The following is an 18,559-nucleotide window of genomic DNA, read 5'->3' as shown; positions in this document are numbered from 1 at the left end:
AAAGAGCCAGGCTGAGCGAGTCGGACCCCGGCGCTCTGGCCCCGGCCCCAGGTGCCTCAGGCGGGGGCCCCATCAGGAAGGGTCCCGAACAGACTGAGCTTTATGCCCAGCTGAGCAAAGCGTCCCCCACCCTCCCTTACACCCAACACACAGCGGGGGGTGGCCTTGAGGAGCATCGCGGCGCTAGCATCAATAAGCGAGCGCTGCCGCGTGGCTACAGTGACCATGACTATTGCCAGGCATTGGCTAGCGCTAAGAAGGATGGCGGCACAGCCACTCTTGCCATGACTACAGCAGCGGGAATAACCGCTGCTGCTCATTTGCCTTTTTCAGGCAAAGTGGAGGACAGGCATGTCGAATGTAGGGACTCAGCCATGCCAGCATCCTCATCATCCTCATCTCCATCTTCTCCATTGTCAGCTCCATGTGGTCCTCTGGATAAGCAGAAGAATTTTGCCTCCTTGGATTCAAAGAAGAAGTCCAGGTCCAGGAGATAGGGAAGCAAACCCCCTCCCAAGAAGCAATCACAGACAGTGACCAACTACAAGTCTCTGCCACCAGCCGGAAGCTTCTGTGCGACAAGGATATCAGAGCAGAACTCAATAAGCACTTTGGCCTCCCTTTAAAAGCCCTTTACATCCGGGTGGCCAGGAGAGAGAACCAGGCAGCAAACCCAATAAAGCTGCGGCCCCTCACCCCCCTAAAGAGGGAGAGGATGGCAACTACTCCCAAAGGCTGCCTGGCTCCACCTACCTGCACCCCGGATTCCTCCCCTTCCATGAAGAGCTGGAGCTCGGTGAGGGCCGTGAGAGTCGCATCCTTTTCCCGTGGGAGGGCACCCCTCTGGACCTACTCTTCGACTGCCCCCCCTGCTCTCCCTCCTGCTCCCCACCTTCCAGCTGCTCCCCATCGAGAGGCTCCGTCTCCCCTCCGTCCTCCCTCCTCCTCTCGCCCAGCAGGCCTTTCTGCTGGACCAGCAGCGGCTCCCGCTCCCGCTCCCGTTCCAGTTCCCACTCCGGCTCGTGCAGCTCCTCTTCACACTACCGGAGGCGCTCACTCTCCAGCTCACCTGACAGACGCCCCTCCTCCTGGTAAGAAGCGTCTCTCACCCTTTTGGCTTCTTCCCACCCATGCAGTTCAAACAGGCCTTTGAGCTGGCAGGGGATCTATCTTAGGAGTGTAAAACAGGCCTGATCTGTCGTCAGGGCTGGTGTCAGACAGGAAAGACCCGGGAGACTCTTAGCGTGGGTTCTTGACCTCTTGCTAGTGTTTGCTTTGCCTGGACCAGACCTCGAGTAGATTTGGCAAGTCTTACAAAAAGATTGAAAATGCACAACTGTCTGCTGTCGGTATTCAAACTAAATGCTGCCTATAAACCAGGTGGAAACTGATAATGAGGAAAAATATGGCTCTAATGTTGTGATCTCCCTTGAAAAAACACTAAAAAGAGGAAAACCCAGAAGTTGAAACGTGCTAGAGGCAGTGGACGTTTGAACAGTATCAGTTTTAATCTCCAGGCAGGGAGTTTCATTTGAGTGTCTTTCTAACAACCACCCCCCCTCTCTTGCTCCTGTTTTCTGTTTGATGCCGGGGCTATTGTTTTAAGCAGCAGCTGTTGTTTTTACTGAGTGGCAAACCCTCCTCCTTTACATCCCCAGAGATGAAAGCCGAATCCAGGCTGTGGGAATGTAGTCTTGAAACCCCTCTCAAAAGAGACTCCTATCATCATCATAGCTCCGTGTGAGAACTACATTTCCCATGCTTCCCTTTGATCAGAGCCATGGGGTTTTTCACTCCATTTTTCAGCAGAAGAACAGAGACGAATTGTAGTTACTGTGAAAGACGTGGGTAAATTCACTTTGTCAGTAGTGGTTCATTGAGTTTAGGATTCTTCTGCAGTTTGTTTGCTTGATAACTTAAAGGTCAGTTTACTCCACCGAGCCAATAGAATCACTTGATTCCACTCAAGCCCTTGTTCTTTGCTCCACACTCACACGCTCGCAAATTATACAATAAAAGTCTCAAGGTGCTCGATCAGAATTTGACAAGCTTTCTGAAAACACTCGGCAGGGATCTGAGTTTTTCCAAACAATAGAACAAGAAGCTTGGAAAGATAAATAGAATTTCAGCAGAATAATTCTCAAAATCCCCCTTCTGTGTTTCAAGTTTCCACAGCGTAAGATCCTCGATCCTTTGCAAACTGGCTGTGCTTTGCTTCTGTGAGCTTCCCAAACTTCTCCCCCCTTCATTATTCAGGTCTTCCTTCTTCAGCAACACTTCAATAATTAAGCATCAGAAGCTGGAGGAGTGCAGGGGTACAAGCTCCACAGTCAGGCCACCAGGGCCCACAGTATTGACCATTTCCCTCATACAACATAGATAGCAGGTGCGTGTGTATGCAAGCTCAGGTGTGTAGGAAAGTTCTGAGGAAAATTATGCTCACTTTCCTCTGCCAGGGGTTACATTAGGACAAGGGAAGGAGGATACAGGAGGCTTTCATCTGGAATTAACCCAGTTTCTAACACCTGAATGAGCCTAGGGAATATTAAAGAGGCTGATTTTGCACAAGAACAAATTAATCAGGGTGTCACAAGTATGCAAGAATCAACATTAAGTTCTATGTTTTTTTTAAGGTTGAGATGAGCAGCTTTCTGGGGTTGGTTTCGATCTTTATAATATTCTTTGTGTTAGAAAAAAATCCTCGTATTCTGACTAAATAATCTGTTTTTGTTCTCTACATAGGTCTCGCCACAACACAGATTCAAGCACTTTTCGTTCCAGGACTCACAAGAGCCCTCACTCTCAGTCTCGATCTCCTCTGAGCCGCAGGCCAAGGTGAGTGTTTTCAATAGATTCATTACACTTAATTTATCATTCTTATTTGGTATGTACGTCAGCAAGGCAATGATATTAATCCTTCATCAATCGTCTTTATTTATAGAGCGCAAATTCTAAGACAAGACAAGGTTTAATCTTATCTCATCTTAATCCACCATGAGCAGAGCACTTTGCAGCATCAAGAAAACAACTCGTTTTAACAGGCAGAAACCTTGAGCATGACCAGACTGATGTCAGCTGTGACTGTGTTGGGCTCTGAAAGGGGGACAGAGAGATGCAGGAAGAGAGAGTTGGATATAGACAAACAGAGCGACGACAACAGCTGAAACAGAATCTGGTTACAGTGTCAACAATGATGGCAACACTATGTTTACTATTTGCAGGGACTGCAAAGTCATAATAATAGACTGATCAATAGGTCTGATATCAGCATTTACAATTATGATGATGATACTTGGATTAGAATAACAATACCAGCTAAAGCAGGTTAAGTAATGAGTTCTAAAATTAACGTTAGCATTATAATAGTGATAATTAAGGTAAGACTGATATTGTAGCTGTTGTAGAGCTACATGAGACAAGGGAGCTCAAGAACTTCCAGGAAGACATATGATTACTGACATTAATGGGACATGAAGATTTGAAGTTAGTAACATGCAGAATTATAGAGGAGAAAGAGATGGGGAGAAACAAGAGCTCAGTGTGCCAGGTGCTCCGGAAGGATAAGCCTATAGCAGCATAACTTGGGGTTGGTCTAAGTCAGCTTAATCAAAAAGGAAAGTTTTAGGCTGCCTCTTAAAATAGGAAGAGAGGGTGTCAGCCTCCCAGACCCTGACTGGTAGATGAGTCCTAAGGAGAAGGAAGGGCCTGATAACTGAAGGCTCCACCTCCCATACTACTTTCAAAGACATTTTGTACCTCAGAGTGTCCATATTACCTTGGCATTGATCGATAATATTCAAAGAATAAGAAAGGGAAGAATGTTGAAGAGGTATCATGCATACAATTAAGAATATAGGACAATAAATTATACTAGCTTTGTTTAGGTGTTTATGAAAGACTGTTAAAGCTGTCCATGTCTGACCTTAGTCGCTTCAAACAAATGCTGTTCAAGTAACTTTTCCCTGTTAGCACACACAGAACTTCTCTCTTTTGTTCTTTACATCAAGCAAAAGCTAGATCACGCTCTGTATCACCCACTTGGTGATGTTGTATCCAACTTTTAGGGCAAATACGTTTAATTGATCATGCACGGGTGACAAAAAATTCCCAATAATTCACCTCAGAGTCGATGCCCCCAGTTGTAGAATGAGACTTATTCAACTTAGCGACTCTGTAGTTTTCTATGAGCTACTGCTGAATCGACCACTTCATATGCAGAGAAGTACTGGCAAAGTGAAGAAAGAGAGAGAGAGAGAGGGGGACGGAGAGGGAGGGAGGGAGGGAGGGAGACTGACACCATCCCAGCGCTCCAAGCTGATTTGGCACCCACAGGCCCTAATGACACCCGACAACCCAGAGAGTCGCTCATCAGTCGAAAACTTAACGGACACGTCTTGTGCCAGTTTGGAGTGGTGGCTGTGGGGAGAAAGTAGTTGCACTTTCCCTCTTGATGAAGCCCTAAGTAAGCAGAAAGTAATGACATGTGAAGTTGTGCTGACAGTTGCAGCTGCCCGGATCCCCGACCGCGCTGCTCGCCGGCTCTCCCGTGGGCCTTTTCCTGCAGGCGTCGTAATCATAGCAATGGCGGAGAGACATCTTATTAACATGTCTATTTTCCTCTTCCTTTGCAACCCCCTTCTCAACCATGAGTGGGGGGAGTATAGTGAACTGCTCCTCAGTGGATACGGGCAATTGTTCTTTTCTTTTTTTTGAAGAAGGGCGAGCGAGGACGTTGATATCACACCTATCTTCTTTTTCTCCGCAGGTATGACAGCTATGAGGAGTACCAGCACGAGAGGCTGAAGAGGGAGGAAGTACCGGCGGGACTATGAGAAGCGGGAGTTTGAGCGGGCTGAGCAGAGAGAGAGGCAACGGCAAAAAGCAATAGTGAGTCAACTCATGATATAAATGATCTTTAAAAAAGGGAACACATGCAATCACTGCTGTGGTACATGTTAAAATCCTGCAACCACACACTTGATGACACAGCCCTAAGCCTAGTGCTATGTGCCACTGCATCTCCATACCAGAAGAACACATACAAAGTGAGTTCCTGAATGATTCAGGCGACAGGTCCTTCCTCTTTATCTCTGGGTAGTGTATTTTTAACATCTCTGTGGTCTGGAAACACTGTCGACTCTTATTAATCACACCACAGGGTAAAATGTTAAAATAATCCAAAACAGAAACTAGCCAGGAAAGGGCAAAAAAAAAAGGAAACGGATACTGATTCTCTTAAACTCTTTAGATTTTTCCATATCAAAATTCCACCACATCCCCCTCATATCTCCACTCTCCATGTCTCGGTGTGAAATCACTCAGGTTTCCCGCAGGGTAACGCCACAGCCACCCGTTGATAAAGCACACATTAAATGATGCAGGATTGCAAACCTGGCTTGGCGTGCATACATATTCAGAGATGGAAAGACAAACAATTAGGAGCAGCCGAGCTCAAGCTGTCAAACACGGTTTGGGAGGCGAGGCATGTGAACGCATCCTCCTCCTGTCTGTCTGTCTGTCTGTCTCACTCACACACCCACACACACACAGACAGGCAGCCCGTAGGGTGCCATCAACGAAAGGCCGCTTATTTATCAGTTGTCAGCATCTAAAACCCCTAATTCAGCAAATCCTTTTTTTTGTCTCGAGCATTACAGAAAGTGAGAAAGGCAGAAAAACAGTCATCTGTAGTTAATATGTATTGTTCTCTGCTACTTTGCACAAGTCTAACAGGGCAAAGGTGAACTTTGAGTTTAGGACCAGGCAACTGATTTACATACACACTACCAGAACCCTCAAGACAGCTTTTAAAATTCCAACAAGCCTCAGTGGACCTGCCTTTGTAACGGCAAGTAAATGAATGAATAAATAAATAATACTGGTGGTACACTGTAGCCCCAGGCCTGTGCTATATTATATGATTAGCAGATGCAATTAAAGTACTCAAAAGCTGTAATTGCAGCCGGGTGCAGCTTGTTCCTAAATTATTCCACTATGACCCCCGTCGTCCTCTGAGGTTCAAGGAAATTCATGTTTTTTGCCCTGTGGCTCACAATGCTCCCTCTCTCTTAGAAAATGAATATCTGTGTAATATTAACAGACTTTTCATTAAGCAACAATGCCTGTGTGTTGTGAGTTTGACTCCTAAGTCCCAGGACAAAAAAGACAGAAAGAAAGAAAAGGGTTTTTGTGATGTATGGCTGAGTCATTCCACTGCTTTATTTTTAGACTTCACAAAAAGACGAAGCAAACTTAAGACCTGGCATCATTTGATAAAAATCACTCTGCCTCCAGTTGATGAGTTGCAGAAAGAGGGGGGGGGGGGGGGATTGTGGTACTGAGGCAGACTGAGGGCACTCTATCTGCAACTCTATCAGATAACAGGAAAGCAAGTTGAACCAATCACAGTGGAACACCGACAGACAGAAAGAGAAGAGGGACAAGGAAAAGAGAAAAAAACAGGGGGGCTTGGAGTCAGCTGGAGTATCCACAGGAGTGATCAAGACCAATTCATTAAGGCCAGGTGAAGAAAGAAACAGAGGGGAAACAGAAAAACAGGCTCCCTCCTTTTAATCTCCTTCTGTCTTTCCTCTTTAACGAGCAGGAGGAGAGACGGGTGGTGTATGTGGGGCGACTTAGGTCCGACTGCACCCGGACCGAGTTGAAGCGCCGCTTTGAAGTCTTTGGCGAGATTGAAGAATGTGCAGTGAACTTGAGGGACGATGGGTGAGTAAAAAGCCCCAGGACAAACTTTTCTTTTGCATTTATATGTTACTTTGAGAGGTAAAGGCAACTTTTGCAACTGTCGAACTTAAAAAGAGTAAAGTGTTGAAGGTCTAAAACAAAGACAGAGCTTGTGTAGTCTAAGAGCATCTCCTGATCCATCTATGCCGCCCCAAAGATACACTTTTATTGATTCTCCTTTGCATATAATAGCGTGATCGCCATCTAAGACAAGGCCCCTCTGTGTTCACTTATTGTTCGTTGCCCCCCCCCCCCCTGCAGCATCACTCTGACGTATTCTCTATTCCTGACAGGGACAATTTTGGCTTCATCACGTACCGCTACACTTGTGACGCCTTTGCCGCCCTTGAAAACGGACACACCTTACGCAGGTCAAACGAGCCTCAGTTCGAGCTGTGCTTTGGCGGGCAAAAGCAGTTCAGCAAATCACATTACACAGACTTGGGTAAGTGCAGCTTTTTTTTTTCTTCTTTTCTTTTTTGTATTCTCTCTCACCTCCCCCCCTGCAGTCATGCAGTGTGTTTTGCAAAAGTAGTGTCAGTGAAAAGAGGATAAAAAATGGGGGGGAAATCAGTCTGGAAAAAAAGCTGGAGTGATGCATCCAGATCAAAAGAGAACCATCTTTGGCTTCCTTCAGCGCTGAATTTGTCCAGCAGGCATTTCAGACTCAAAAGGGCAAATGAAGTTCAAAGGTCACCAAGAATAAAGCTCTGTTTCCTCTTTGCTTGTCAGACAATAAAGTAGGCTGCAATACTCTTGAACAGCGGATGCTTGTTTCTACTTTGCGGGTAAGAAATGCAACACATTAGGAAGAGAGATAGCTGTTAAAAGCATGTGTGCAGCTGTATGTGTTTTCATCTGCTTTTGGATGTACACTTTATATGTGGGTGTGTGGATCACTTTAATGATATGAGAGGAGAGGCGAAAAAGGAAGGGAAAGGGGGAGTGAAAGATGAAATTACAAGAGAGTAAAGGAAAAGAGATGAGGTGAGGAAGAGGAAGGTGGGAGCAAGGTTAAGTCCCAGCAATCCCCTCCCGCCCTCCCTCTAGAGCGAGCTTCCATCTGTTGCCAGCTGTTGCCACTTGTTTACATAGAGGGAGGGGCCACAGTAAAGCACATATGCTTAAAGATACCTGCTACCTTTGTGGGTGGAGGAAGACTGCAGTGTAGCTGAAATCATCCATCACAAGTGACTCCTCTGAGTAAACATGCATGTACGTACATAGCTGCCATATTGATCAGAAACATATATCACAGGCAGAACACTGCACACAAATGGATGCAGCTAAGGGTCGAATGACGCACATGATAAATAATGCAAGATATCAATGAAATCCAGGCTTTTTATCCTCTGGCAAAATGCCCCCCTTCTGACATGTGAAGAATAAAGCCTCTGTTAGCCTCAGTTTTAAAGGTGGAGACAATTTCACTTCCACATTGAACCTTAAGCCAAAGATGTCCCATTATCTTCACAATAAATCATCTAAAAGAGAGGCATAAGAAATATATCGACTGTTGACATTAATTCACCAGCCAAAAGTGAGGTCAGGAATGTTTTATACATCTCAACAAGAGGGTCAGCAGGTCAACAGTAGAGGAAAAGAGCACTTTCCTCTATAAATGAAGCAGTTACTATACATTTCTAAAGCACATGCTCCAAGCCATCAGCTTTTAAAGAGAGGACATGATGAGAAATTGACACACACAGAAACAGTTGCTAATCCGAAAGCCTTGAGGACAGACATTATGTTGAGATTGACTAATCAGTCCACTGAAATGGAAAGGGCCTTCATTGGACCGCCTCTTTGTCAGGAGCAGGCTATTTTGGTCGTCCCCACGCTGATAGCACAGGATGAAGCGATTGAGAGGGAATAGTGTGGTATCCAAACCTCCCTTGCCCCTGTCTTTGCCTCTTTTTTTTTGTTTCCAGAGACACTGTCCATTAGTTTAAAGTAGAGCACCGGGGTATTTTTCATCCCTCAAGGTGCGCAGTGTGACACGATCCAGCCCGTGGCCACTGCATTAGATCACGACTGGCGTCTTCCAGCTGCCATGGTCACTCCCATTTCTCAAAGCTGTGGCGGTGTGCTGCTGGGCCCGTTGGGGGCCCCATTTGTGAAGCTGTCTGTTGGGAGAGATAAGATGCTCTTTATGTATTATCAGCTGATCAGAAAAATGGGACATGTGAGAGATGCACCAAGAGAAGAATATGATTTCATAACTCTTGTTTATGTGAATAAAAATCCCTTTTTTCCTTTTCTTTCTTTTGAATCGGTGGTTGTAGTGAACAGACTTCTTTGATCAACTTTGTTGTAAACTACTGTGAAATGTGTCTTTGGGTTACACCAAGGCCCTGCAAAAATAATATACAATGCACAGACTACAGCACACCATTTAAAACACACAAATAATCCCACACGTAAGAGTAGAAATGGGCTGCTGGGAGCAAATGATATTAGTATAAACACTGAGACAGATGATCAGTGTTCAATACCTCCATTCTGAAGCAAATGAAAGCCCTCCTGTGTTCATTTCTGCTGACTATTGGAAACCTATATCTACAACTAGATGCTGGATGCAGGGGTGTGCCAAGAGGAGTGAGTTCTCCTTGATATATCTGATTGGCCACCTCAAAATCAAAAACCATGACAACCATTTAATGTGTTTGCAACAGGCTGCTAGTATTTACTTTGCATTTAAATGTTGCTTTCTTTCTTTAGGTACTTCAAATTTTAGAGAAATACAATTTTATAAAACAAGTGTGGAGGAGAGGAATTTAAAAAATACATTTGAAATGTTTTTAAATACTTAAAATTCAGACTTTGGACGTTCATCTTGTTTATTATAGAAACTAGCTTAGAGGATCTAATGAAGACATTACGGCGCATGTGAACCACTCATAATAAATGACTTTCTCCTGTATGTTTAATGTTTTCACGTTACCCTCTTTATGTCTGTGGTGAAGATAAAGTTCAGGATCAAATTGTTCTTCTTCATTTGGGAAAACTTTTGCACTCAAAAGCATTTTAACTGTCAGATTAACACTGAGCCGCATTTGACTGAGCAATAATGATGTAAAGACAGACTATTCCGTGAGCTCGCAATCATTCAGATTTTTGAAAGTACAAAGGTGAACCCTCGTTTCATCTGCATTTTCAAAGAAACCGACACCAAAACAATCCTTTGTTGTCTCTTTCAGACTCCCATTCGGACGACTTTGATCCAGCCTCCACAAAAAGCAAGTATGACTCCATGGATTTCGACAGCTTGCTTAGGGAGGCCCAGCGCAGCCTGAGAAGGTAACCAGTTCAGCGGCACCTGCTGTCTGTCACAAAGAGGGACTTCTGATACCTCAATGTTTGTTTCTCGCTCCTTCGACGACGAGACTACCACAAGTTTTACACTCTATGTCATAGAGTATAGAAGAACACGTCTATAGACCTATATCAATATAAATGAATATATCAAAAATGAAGTTTACATGAACATAGCTGCTGGAGAGACGGGAAGAGACAATGCATTGTGGGAAAAGCCAGTGAACCCTCAGAACCTGGTGCACAGGTTTGGTGCACTCTACTGCTGTACAACCATGAGTGAAAGAAGAAAAGAAAAACTTCTTGATTTTTTTTCTCCAAGCACTACAATACCCACAATTCTTTGGGAGTGAAAACATGCAGCTTGTTCAGCCAGATTTCTTTTCTTTTGCTGTTTTGATTCTTCTTTTCTTTCTTTGAAATCTGGTGTTTGGATCTAGTGTTACATTACAACCCAGAGTATAGGGGATTGTATCTTGGAGGTAAAATTCTCAAGGTAACATTGTTGTCTACATTTTAAGGAGAAATGTAGCCGTGTATTTACAAATACTATAAAAAGGAATATTTTTATTTTATGTACATATCGGATAAAGTTCTTTATTTGTTACAGCTATGCACTGTAAAATGCAGCCTTTTTTTAAAATGAAGAGAAAATTTCTTAATTCAGAATGTCGATCTGTAGTAATTACAATACTGTAAAACTTGTTGTACACCTACATGATGTTTAGAAGACATGACATGATTGTAAAAAAAAAAAGAAAAAAAGATGCGTCCGATTGCTCATTTTAAGGGAGCATGTGAAAAAACGTCTTTTTTAAGTTATTTTGTTGGGAAAAAAAAAACAGTCAACCATGTATAGTTTTATCTGTTTATAAAGTTTTTCTCAATCAGTGTTTTTGCTTATACAACTAGTGTAAAATGCATTTTTAACGTGTTTTTCATGATTGTAAAAAAAGGTACCCCATTTTTTATTAATTATTTCTGAAGCAATCAGTATATATGTAGATATCATTCTATATCTTCATATATATAACCTCAGTTTGATTTTATTGCTTTGTATGATTACTGAAGGAGAAAACTGCATTCAAATCTTTTCAATCAGTACAAACACATATTTATCTATTTATTTTAATATTTGAATCAAGACTATTTATGGGCTCCATTGAACATGGCGTACCTCATGAAATTTTATTTTTCTGTTCATGTTGTCTTTCGATTTGTGTTATTTAACTTTCAATCACTAGACAGGGTGTACAATAAACGCTTCGGTGAGGATAATAATATTACCTTCTATGCCTTTCCAAAACAATCAAAACATTCAGCTCATCACTCCAGCCGTCAGCCCCTCGTCATTTTTCTGTCTCCACCATCAGTCACTTCTGGTTTTTCTTTCCACTCAGAACATGAAGCAATAAAATGATTTGGCGGGATTTTTTTATACCACTTGTCGTCATCGCTCCTCTCACGCTTGATTATGTGAATGCCAACGAAAAGTTTACAATTTCCTTTTTCCTGACTTTTTTAAAGATCTTGTATTTGATGTACAATATAAATATATATATATATACAATGATGATACTACTAATATTATTCACAATAATTACAAGATGATTAATAACAATAACAATGATAATAATATAAATGAAGAAAAAACTATATAAAAAGCAATAAATTATTTTTCAGAGTTGTATTTTAGCTCCTACTGTTGTGTGATTTTTGGACTTGACCCATTACCCAGCCGCTGCTAGCTAGCTCGGATGACTCCATTCCAAGTATGTTGGCATTACATCACCGTGACATCACCATGTGTGCGGTAAAAAAAACCTTTGATTGTCTTCACTCTCACTTCCTGGTCTTCCCTTTAAGATGTAATTGAGTCTATGTGATTGTAATGCACGCATTACCTTGTGACATCTGTGAAAAACGTGACTCTTAACTCCACCCTGTGTGTGTACAAACGTGTCGAGTTGATTCTGTGTGTTGTGTAGTGCATGGCTATTCCGGGGATGACAGTCGGTGACGTGTACTCCACTTTGGATATCTGCCTCTCAGCTGTCTTAACTGGCAGATTTTAAATGACATTCTGTAAGCCTAGAGAAAACTACTCAACGATGTATCGCATGCCGCACCACTTCTCCATCACACACCCCTCCTCACACACACACACACACACACACACTCACACATACACACTCACAGTCCAGATATCACAGCCGCCGCTGCTGCCGACATGACATAAAAGGTAACCTTGCGGTTTCTGGTTCAATTAATATCCCGTTTCTTGCGCGCGCCAAGTAATGAGAGAACCAGCTTCCATCACAGGAAGGGGGAAAAAATCTTTTGTATGAAAGCTTTTGCTGATCACAGGCTTCCTTTCATGGAGTTGACAAGAAAACGGCTAATTTTTATGATGCAAAGAGACAAAAATTGGTCGAGAGAAGGATGAAAAAAACCCTTTACCTGTGTTTTATGAAGACATTGTTTGACTTTTTTTGCTGTCTGTATAGCGTTTGGGTAATGGTGTCGTGTCCCATTTGATAGATGTGGCTTTAATCATTGTAATAAAAAAAATGCTTTGTAAATTGCCTAGAGTAGCAATATATTATAATACCTTATGGTTCAAATTTCAACTGTGGCAGACTTTTTAATAATGTGACCTACTATGGAGGACTTTGCCACTGCTTTGTTGGGTAATCATGTTTCTTTTGGAAGGACAATATGTATGTTTGAATGTATGAGCGTGATTTTAGGGAAGTGTGTGTGTGTGTTTCTGAAAGTGTGTGTGAATGAGGGGAAAGGGGAAGGGGGGGGGGGGGGGTCGCTGTGGGTTGTTACCTGTTTGTGTCCTATCCACGTTGCCTTCTGCCAAGTCCTTACCAATGCCTTTGTGGTTCTACCTATTGTACGACTTTCTTGTGAATTTTATTTTTTATGTGCAATTCTCATCAGCCTCACCATGCCAATAAAGGGAAATGTGTTTGAAAAAAAACCCTCCTTTCTTTCCCTATTATCTTCCTTTCTTCCTGTGATGAATGTCCCATCATCAAGCACTGCTGTACCACTCTGAGTCGGCGCTGAGGGATGATTATGATTTGTCTGATTGCTATCAAGGAGACACCCTTGAATGTTTTTTAAAGAGGGAGATTTAAAAACAATGCACACTGCAAACACTGATTCCCAAATAAATCCCCGCTCCCCTCCTCCCCTCCCTCTCCTGTGCCTATAAATCAAAGTGTTGAATGAAAGCTGACTGAAGTGACACAAGGCCATCCTCAGCACATCTGTCTCCCTCTGAAGTTTCCCCCCTAATAAAGAATCTCAGCTTAATTCAGAGCAACTTCCCTCTTTGATATTCATATCACCTGGGAGAGAACACTGTAGTCTTTGTCTGTGTCCACAACTTGACTCCACACCATGCGTCTGCGAGTTAATTAAAAAGTTGGGGGGAACAATTTCATTAACACGATAGAGAGAGCTATAGTAAGTTGATGGTGCGCTTGATATTCAATAGGGCTTCATTATGGCTCCAACACCCCCTCCCCTTTCCTTTCTTTCTTTTTTTTCCTCCACACGCGCACACATCTTCGCCTGGGAGCTGGGATCACACTGGGAGCCTCCACCATGTCCTTTTTTTAAGAGAAATATGAGAAGAATGTGCATTAAACTTTAAGGTTGGGGGTCTGATTGTGTTTTTTATTAAGGCCGCTGTTTAGCCCCGGAGAAGAGAGCCGGCCGGCTTTCATTTCAGCTCGGCTGCCGCATTACAGCGGGAGGTCTCCTTCTGCTTGCCCTTTCCACAGAATGAAACTGTCCCTGGAAATCTCCTCCTCACTCCCTGTCGCCTTTTTTCTCCCCCTCTCTCTCTCACCTCTCTCTTTCCATCACGATAGGATGGCTTTTTTATCTGTTATGTGTCTTTTTTATTATTAACCACTAGATAAGCAGCTATCTCGACTCCGGTTGGAGGTAAGTGGTAGCCTTGGAGATAATGGGGTTTGATGGGGCTGCGGCTCTCTGTGGGACAAACACTGAGATGTTTTCCGCTGAGTTGTGTAGCTCAGTATTTTATTTGGCATAGAGCTGCGGCTGCTGTGTCGGATGTTGTTGAAAATCCTGAAAATGACACCTGCTATTTCGCCTTTGTTTTACAGATATGTGACAAGCAGGTGTAAATGATTAGTATTTTGGTGTCCAAGCGGTAAACCCTGCCCAATATGGCAGCTCTTTTATGAGGATATCATCCTTCTGATGTAAGCAGGTTAGTGTGTGGCAACAGGCACTCTTGGATAATAAGATTAGACTACCTGAGACTAGTTAATTAAAGCCTATGGGGTGGAACATGAGCGATCCAACCGGTAATTTACCATCAAGAACGCTTTTTTTAATTGTCAGCCTAGCACAAGCTACAACATTTCACCAATATATCGCTGAAGACATTGAAGCTACAGCAATGTTCTTTGTTTCTATCACAATAATTAAAGTTAACACTGATTATCTCTGAATACACGTCTCGCAGAGAGATTAAAAACAAGTCTACCAAAGACCTCAGATTAGCCTCCGCTGCACACTCTCCCCTTTTACACTCTTGTAGCTTTTACATTCCAAATTTCGAAGCTAAGTAAGATGTTGCTAGGCAGAGTGTGACGCTCCCTGAGTGCTCAAGCGAAAGAAAATCAACAAGACTTTGCCAAATCTGGCGGAATAAGACAAATCTTGAAACATCATGATATCATGATGGCGTTAGCTGCGGGCAAGAAGCTGCTATTCCGATCAGATTGCATGATGTGCTAACTTTGGATGAATGGTTAAGCCACACAGCCTGTGGTGATCTCTTGCTATGGTCACATGACCCTTTGGCTCACATCAGATCATGAGAAAAGATACATGTCCTGCAGGCCCATCGTCTTAAATGAAACTGAGCATTTTGTTCCCATCGTCTGTGAAAGTGTTCTTTGATGAATCAACAGATTAAACCACTAGATGTTGCTTGGCTCTCATTTATTGAAACACTTCTGTTTTTTCCCAGACAAGCCTTCCATCGTATGCCACCTTATGGGAGGGGATAATGACTTCGCTATTAAAACCGCAATCTCCCCATTCGGCATTCTAGTTTCAGCACTTTCTGCTGTTAAAGAGTAATGAGGAACAGAAGGACAGTATTCTTCTTCCCCCCCAACTATCAACTTTGGGGACTGAATGTATTCTTCGCTAGATAATTAATGGCTACAGACAAATGGTGGTTGATTGAGCGACTCATCCCTCTATTTTCAATCACCATCTGCTGTGTGTTGCTGGCAAAAAACAACGTTAATTACCTCAAGTGTGCCCAAGACGTGGCGTATTAATTAGGACAACAAAAAAGGGAAACCTAGAAGATTCCAGTCTTTTAAGTATCTGATATGATGTGTTAAAGAGTGTGAGTGGTTCACGTAGACTTCATTGTTAGATTAGCACGGGAATCAGATCCAGAAGGCCATCATTTGGTAATAATTTGGCCTCTAGATCAGTTGATAATGTAGCTACTATTCTACCTTTACCTGCTTCTGCTTCTTGTGCATTAAAGCCATGCCATGCGTTTACAGTCACTGGGGATGGCAACTCTTTACCCCACACATAAGGGACATGAGTGGACATCCAAGTCTCTGCAATGACCACAGGGACAGCCAGCTGACGAGAAGCATGATGGCAGATGCAGACTTTCAAGCTCTTACCATGTCTGCAACTTGACTGTAAAGGAAATAGGAGGGGAAAACACAAAATGAATGACGTGATGTTTCGGCTGCAACGTTGCCCCTAAGGCCTAAGTCCAAAAAATACTTGGGTTTGATGCTGTAGCACTGTTTCTAATGAACATTATGGCAGATGCAGACTTCCAAGCTCTTACCATGTCTGCAACATGACTGTAAAGGAAATAGGAGCGGAAAACACAAAGTGAATGATGTGATGTTTCGGCTGCAACGTTGCCCCTAAGGCCTAAAAATGTTTGGGTTTGATGCTGTAGCACTGTTTCTAATGAGCTGATTTTGAGAGCAACATGCAATTGCGTTGATGTGAACAGCATATTATTGGTTATTATTCAGCAATCATGGAGTAGCATCAATGACAATTAGCACAATTTCCTTGACTTCTGCACTTAATTACTTGATTCAAAATAATGACAAATCAAGTATGCTTATTTCCCAAGCACAACTGGGTCTTGTATCATCTGTTGCAGACTTGATTAGAAATATCAGATACCCTCTTCATGAAAAAAGCATAAGACCTGAATTAAGAATGACTTAAGCTTAAGTAAAACATATGTAAACACCTCTTAAATACTGGATCAGTGAGTGCAGTTCCCTTTGCTTGCAACCTCCCTCAGTTTTGACATTGAACTCAATACAGTTTATCACAGGATTATTCGTAAAACTAAACCAGAAGTTTACACTGCAAAATTTGAAATTTTCCTATTTTCCACCCCAGAAATGATATCACAAACCTTTAAATTTAGATCACTGGCACTCAAAAAGCTCCCAACCCCCAGTTTGGAAACATTTGCTTTGAAGAGCATAAAGCATGCTATCTAGTTTTTATTCTTGCTATTTAAACTGTCCCATACCAGTTGGATCTCGGCTTCATAATGGCTCCATTCAAGCATTCTTGACGAGATGGCTCGGAAAGAAAGAAAAAGCTGAGTGCTCTCTCCCCCTCTATGTATTCTCTCTTCCACTGTCTCTCTCTTATCTCCTGCTTGTATTTTTTGCAGAGTGGTCCTGTCGGATCGCAGAGTTGTGTCTAAATCCAGTTCCCAGCTACTTAGCCCCCACCCAACCCACTCACTTCGACACAAGGGCCGGCGAGAGCATCTCTGCCTCTCTCCCAGACCCCAGCTTGAACCCATGTATCACACAGCAAGCCATCACAATACAGTAGAATGGGCACATGGACAGTTATTGTTTGTTTGCACTATTTATGTCAATGTACAGTCTGCAGCAAATGGCTCAGTAATGCAATCATTCATCCTAGCCATCCTGCGCTCCCATCCATTAGGCTAATGATATTCTGTAACCGTCCCGGGTTCCCTGGCTGTTGAAATCATGGATGTGAGAAGTAGGAGAAAGTAGGAGGACTGCTGCTTAATTGGGGGACCATGATCAAATTCGAGTGTCTGGAAACATATGCCCTGTAGTGCCCTTGAGCAACATACAGAATTCCCGGCAGCTCCAAAGAGGCTGCTGTATAGCTGTTCTTGTGATCCAACCAACATATGGAGCAAAGAAAGTGGCCACATGAGATCAATATAGTATCAAAAGAAGAAGAGTCTGCACTCCTTATCTTTTCAAAAGCACAGATACACTTTCAGTCACATGAATTCTACATTTAAAAACTGCAGTTTGTCTGCAAATAGTCCATCTGAAAACGAATAACTGTCCTCTGCAGCCACATTAACAGTGCAGAGAGGGGGTTCTCTCAGTTAACAAGACCAAGAGTTTACACGCCTGTTGTTCTATGAGACTAAACTTGGGCTCAGCTGTTTATTGAGCTAAATGTTAACATGTTCATTAATATCAAAATGACAGCAAAATAGACTACAATTTGCATTTAATTTAAAGGTAATATGCTAATAACTACTATACTAACATGCTGACATTACTGGGGTACAATATTTACATCTTGGTCAGGAGTGATAGGAAGAGGACGTTTAAATCTAATGCTATCATGTTCACTAATAGTGTAGTGACTGGCTAGTGTATAAGAACAGTATTTACCAGCTTTGTTTAGAGTGTGGGTGAGGTGACACTGCTCATGAACGAGTGCCAAAAAGCCGACAAAAGATGAGGGGTGAGCAAGCTTTTTTAGTGGTAGCTCCTAAACTGTGGAATGAGCTACCGACCCAAGTCAAAATGGCCCCCACCTCGGATACTTTTAAATCACATCTTAAAACTATTTTTTACTCCTTGGCTTTTAATACAGTATGAGAGTTTATGTTGGTCTCAGTTTGTCTTTTAATTTACTGTATTTCAAATTTTACTATTATTTATTTCTACTGTTTGTATTCGTTGTGCAGCACTTTGGTAACCTTGTTGTTTTTAAAATGTGCTATATACAGCAAATAAAATGGACTGGATTGGATTGGATGAACATCAAACTGACATGTTGACATTTCTCAAATATGATACTCACAACAAACATCATCTTAGTTTAGTATGTTAGCAGACAACATTTATGCTAAATACAAAATGCTCTTTCACTACTCCACCAACATGCGTATATTTCTTAATTTAAACCATCATAGTCAAGAGTGATAGCACTTCCTGCTAATAAATATCACATTTTATGCTAGCATTTCTTGGTTGTTATTTTTCAGATATACATTATCTTAGTTTGGAGTAATGACATGCACATAGTCATATTACAAGTTTGTGTTCTGTCAGGTTTTGTTCTTAGGGATTTAGAAAAAATACATTTATTAGTAGTGTTAAGTAGAACAAGTTTTGACAGCTGACCTACAACCAGAAAA

At 42.4% G+C, this 18,559-nt stretch overlaps 1 protein-coding gene across 1 annotated transcript in view; it reads left to right on the top strand.

The window, feature by feature from the left end:
* The window catches only part of ppargc1a (peroxisome proliferator-activated receptor gamma, coactivator 1 alpha), a 327,674-nt gene extending 314,624 nt beyond the window's left edge, over positions 1 to 13,050 (top strand). Inside the window, 9 exon segments of the mRNA XM_034677128.1 lie at positions 1 to 470; positions 473 to 635; positions 638 to 1,091; positions 2,743 to 2,835; positions 4,766 to 4,814; positions 4,816 to 4,887; positions 6,605 to 6,726; positions 7,038 to 7,189; positions 9,945 to 13,050. Coding sequence (XP_034533019.1) covers positions 1 to 470; positions 473 to 635; positions 638 to 1,091; positions 2,743 to 2,835; positions 4,766 to 4,814; positions 4,816 to 4,887; positions 6,605 to 6,726; positions 7,038 to 7,189; positions 9,945 to 10,048 — 1,679 coding nt within the window. The 3' untranslated portion in view covers positions 10,049 to 13,050.
* Positions 13,051 to 18,559: the final 5,509 nt, after the last annotated feature.

Source organism: Notolabrus celidotus, chromosome 23, assembly GCF_009762535.1.
Source record: "Notolabrus celidotus isolate fNotCel1 chromosome 23, fNotCel1.pri, whole genome shotgun sequence".
Classification (NCBI taxonomy): domain Eukaryota; kingdom Metazoa; phylum Chordata; class Actinopteri; order Labriformes; family Labridae; genus Notolabrus; species Notolabrus celidotus.
Note: the sequence above shows the minus strand (reverse complement) of the source record. Positions and strands in the feature narration are given on the sequence as shown.